Source organism: Sinohyriopsis cumingii, chromosome 6 (genome assembly GCF_028554795.1).
Source record: "Sinohyriopsis cumingii isolate HCF-2022 chromosome 6, ASM2855479v2, whole genome shotgun sequence".
In the NCBI taxonomy this organism is placed as follows: Eukaryota; Metazoa; Mollusca; class Bivalvia; order Unionida; family Unionidae; genus Sinohyriopsis; species Sinohyriopsis cumingii.
Window position 1 is genome coordinate 64,126,388 of NC_142966.1, and position 3,731 is coordinate 64,130,118.

The 3,731-nt window shown below is 35.2% G+C and overlaps 1 protein-coding gene across 1 annotated transcript; it reads right to left on the reverse strand.

Annotated features, from left to right (window-relative positions):
• Positions 1-2,709: 2,709 nt before the first annotated feature.
• On the reverse strand, positions 2,710-3,339 carry LOC149797086 (uncharacterized). Its single transcript, XM_089960708.1, has one exon. It carries the CDS (start codon positions 3,337-3,339, stop codon positions 2,710-2,712), a length of 630 nt encoding a protein of 209 aa, XP_089816834.1.
• Positions 3,340-3,731: the final 392 nt, after the last annotated feature.

A 3,731-nucleotide genomic window follows, 5' to 3' on the forward strand; every position in this document is an offset into this window, starting at 1 on the left:
GTTCATAGGTTACGGCAGATCCATCTGCAATAGCAAATTCAACCGGTCGAGTCATGGGAAATTTAAACAGGGAACCTGGAATATCTGGACAAGTCCAAAATTCGATAAATATGTAAACTTACAAAGAGGAAAGGCACACACTTTATTTCCTAATTCGCTTAAATATAATTGGTAAATTGTTTGAATCCGCCCTATAGTGCATTGCGACTCATTAAGATGATTGGTCCTTATCTTAATCGTAAAATGTCTAACTGAGAAAATATGTTGTACAGAGTTTTTAATATATTTAATAGATAGTATGAATCAATGAAAGAAAATACATTGATTTAGTATGTTTCGAAAAATCTGTGTAACATTTCCCTCAACATAAACCTACCATTCGGATTATGTTATTCCCATTTTAAATTTTACTTCTACCTATAGGCAAATGACGCTACCTTAAATATGTTCGATATTGAGAGCTGATTCTTCCTTAACGTGTGTGTGTGTGTGTGTGTGTGTGAGAGAGAGAGAGAGAGAGAGAGAGAGAGAGAGAGTAAGAGGGAGAGAGAGAGAAAGAGAGAGTAAGAGGGGGCAGAGAGAGAGTAAGAGAGAGAGAGAGAGTAAGAGGGAGAGAGAGAGAGAGAGAGAGAGAGAGTAAGAGGGGGAGAGAGAGAGAGAGAACCTAATACTCTAACACGATTAAGCCACCCGACCACTAATTATTTTTCAATCAAAGAACCAGTCTCCGGGTGGTGTAATAAAATATTTTGCGATGTACACATTAACGATTTTACGGATATTTTTATATCATTAATTTCATGAACTTCAATCTATGTACTATAAATGACAACAAAAATATTTGTTTTTATTTTGCTTTCCTGTATTTAAATTCCTATGACAATATGTCATATAAACTCTTGGTGCTAGGCTAGGTCATTAGGTGTATAGTACAAAGCCCCATTTCTTGACAGCATAAGCCAATAAAAAGATGCTGCCGAAAGCCTATTTTTAGAGTCTGAAAAAGTCTCTACCTTTAATGAATGGAAGCATGTGAAATTTGTATGCCAATCAAATGTAGAAACTAATTGCTTTGCTAAAATACTGTGTTTTTCCCCCGCAATTTATTAGCAATAAGTTATATGGAAAATGAATTAAGTGTTCACCATGCTTAACACGAACAATCTCTGTCTCATGTGAAGGTAAAGATTTGAATAGTAAAGAAAAAAAATAACAACAACACAGCAATAATCATCATATATCATGTTCAATAATAACCATACCACGTGAATAAGATATTAAGAAGACACGTTTCTTCTATAGCTATCTATCTAATGTATGTTACCTGACATATTTATTTATTAAATTATGTTGTGATGATAATCATGTCGTTGAATTGCATACTAACGATCTGTAATAAATTTAATTGTTTACACTGTTCGCCAATTTATCAATTTGTGGAACCAGCAGCATTTCATGAAGGAATTTAAAACAATGAAGCATGGTCTACAGTGATTTCGTTTCTTCATATTAAATATTATGCAACTTACTCTTTCTCGTATCTAACTTGAATAGCCGTTCATTCGGACAGAAAAGAAGAAAAAAAGAAAAAAGAAACGAAACGAGTCTCGAGATAGAAAATGAATTCACTGACACAGACTAAAGGGTGAAGTTAGTAGTAAAATTGTATTCTTAGCGAAAGTTACTGACAATGAAATATGGATCACCTTGATCTCAATCACTTTCTCACTGTCCTTTATTATGTTCTCAATAGTAGGACAACACTACTAGTCAATAAAAACACATAAGATAACACACTCAAAAGGGTTGACATTTCTAATATCGTTTAAACGAATGTACATTTCTAGAACCAAACAAGACAAGTGAAAACAAAATTAGACGATATTTTTTTAATCAACTTACTTCCATCCCAGAGAAATTAAGAAATATGTTCCCTATAACTGGAACAAGAAGTGTAAAAGAAAGTAACTAACACTGGTGAGAACTTGAGACACAAGCTGTTACCCTAGTTCTATTGGGGTTCATGACGTTTTAAAATCGTCTCCAATTCCACAATTTGCAAATAATATTTTGTTTACTCTTTGAAAAAGGACACCTTAGAAATAGTTTTAACTACAGAAGACAAACAAATGAAATCAAAAGCGATGTTTAAATACTTTTAATGGCATCTTCTCCATCAAACATGAGAAAGTAACAGACAAAATGCATGCAAAGTGTATACACTTGAATCCATCTCACAGAGATGGGTGACTGTGCTAAGTTTACTGTCATTTTAAAAAGATCGAACATGGAACGTGTATAAGATAAGCAGATCAAAATGTGGAAATAATATAGATAGACAGGGGAATGTGGAGACTGAAGGAGAATAAGAAAGAAAGATAAAAAGACACAGAGAAAGGCATAAGAAGGGTGAGACAGAAATGGAGAAAGAGATAAACATGGAATGATGCAAAGATACATGGGAAGACGGAGAGGCAGAGATAGAAAAATAGCGAGATATGGATACCTAGAGAGACAACAGAAGGATAATAGATATAGAAATAAACATTGTACAGAACAGAATAAGACATGAAGACGCACGGAGAACGAGGAAGAGGGACAGATAGAGATGGCGTCATGTCAAATCATTGCTTCATTTTCGCGCATTAATGATCATTATATAGAACAGACAAAACCCTGAACATATCAATTTCTGTACAAATATCATAGTCAACAAGGTGGTTTCCAATCCGTTTTCTGCACTCTGCTCAAAGATGGAGACTGGCAGTAACTGCAGAGACATGGTAAAGTCACATTCATATGGGTTTTGTCCAAACTAGTGGGAAGGAACATTGTGAAAGGCAAACTGGAATATGGACCAGTCAATTGCTGATGCATAGAAAAGTGTTTGTTAATATCCGTAACATGGGAATAGTTTAAGTGTGATACTTGTTTGCTCATTGTCAGATCCTGAATCATTCTGCGCATCTCTTCCAGTGATTTGTTAAGCATAACGATATAATTCCTTGCCAAAAGCAGAGTAGACATTTTGGACAGTTTTTTCACCGATGGTCCATTGGAGTAGGGCATAACCTGTCTAAGACTGTCTAAGGCAGAATTCAAATCATGCATCCGCTGTCTTTCTCTATGGTTAACGCGCAGGCGTACATCCTCTGGAACACGTGACTTTAATGCATTTCGTTTGCTGCATCTGATGACGTAAGAATTTCGCTCCCCCAATTTTTCATCCTCTCCTTCAAATTGTTCCTCTCCACTGTCAGAAAAGCTGCTGTTGGAGTCTATTTCTTTTATGTTTGCATGTTGACTCGATGGCTCTGTCGTTGTTGACATAGTTGACATCTTTCTTGTGTTAGCAACAGTTTATATCACCATCTGAAATGTGAAAGCCTAAGACATAAGTACAAAAGCGATAAACAACGATGTAGCTTTGATGTTAAAGCTGACTAAATAATGATCAACATTTTCTTCATAACATCAACTATGGCAGTAGTTTGACATCACAAAGGTGATTTGAACTTTGCCTTATTGACGCAATGTGACTTTCATATTCTTAATATATAGATATTTGTACACCCCATTTCCAAAGTATGTTTATATTTCATTTGCACAACAAAAACAAAACACCAGGTATCTACCTTTCTTCTCGGCTCCCTTCCACCCACCCCCACCCATACACACCGCATAATTATTTAGTTACTTACTTACCTACTTTTTTATTTATCGATACTAAG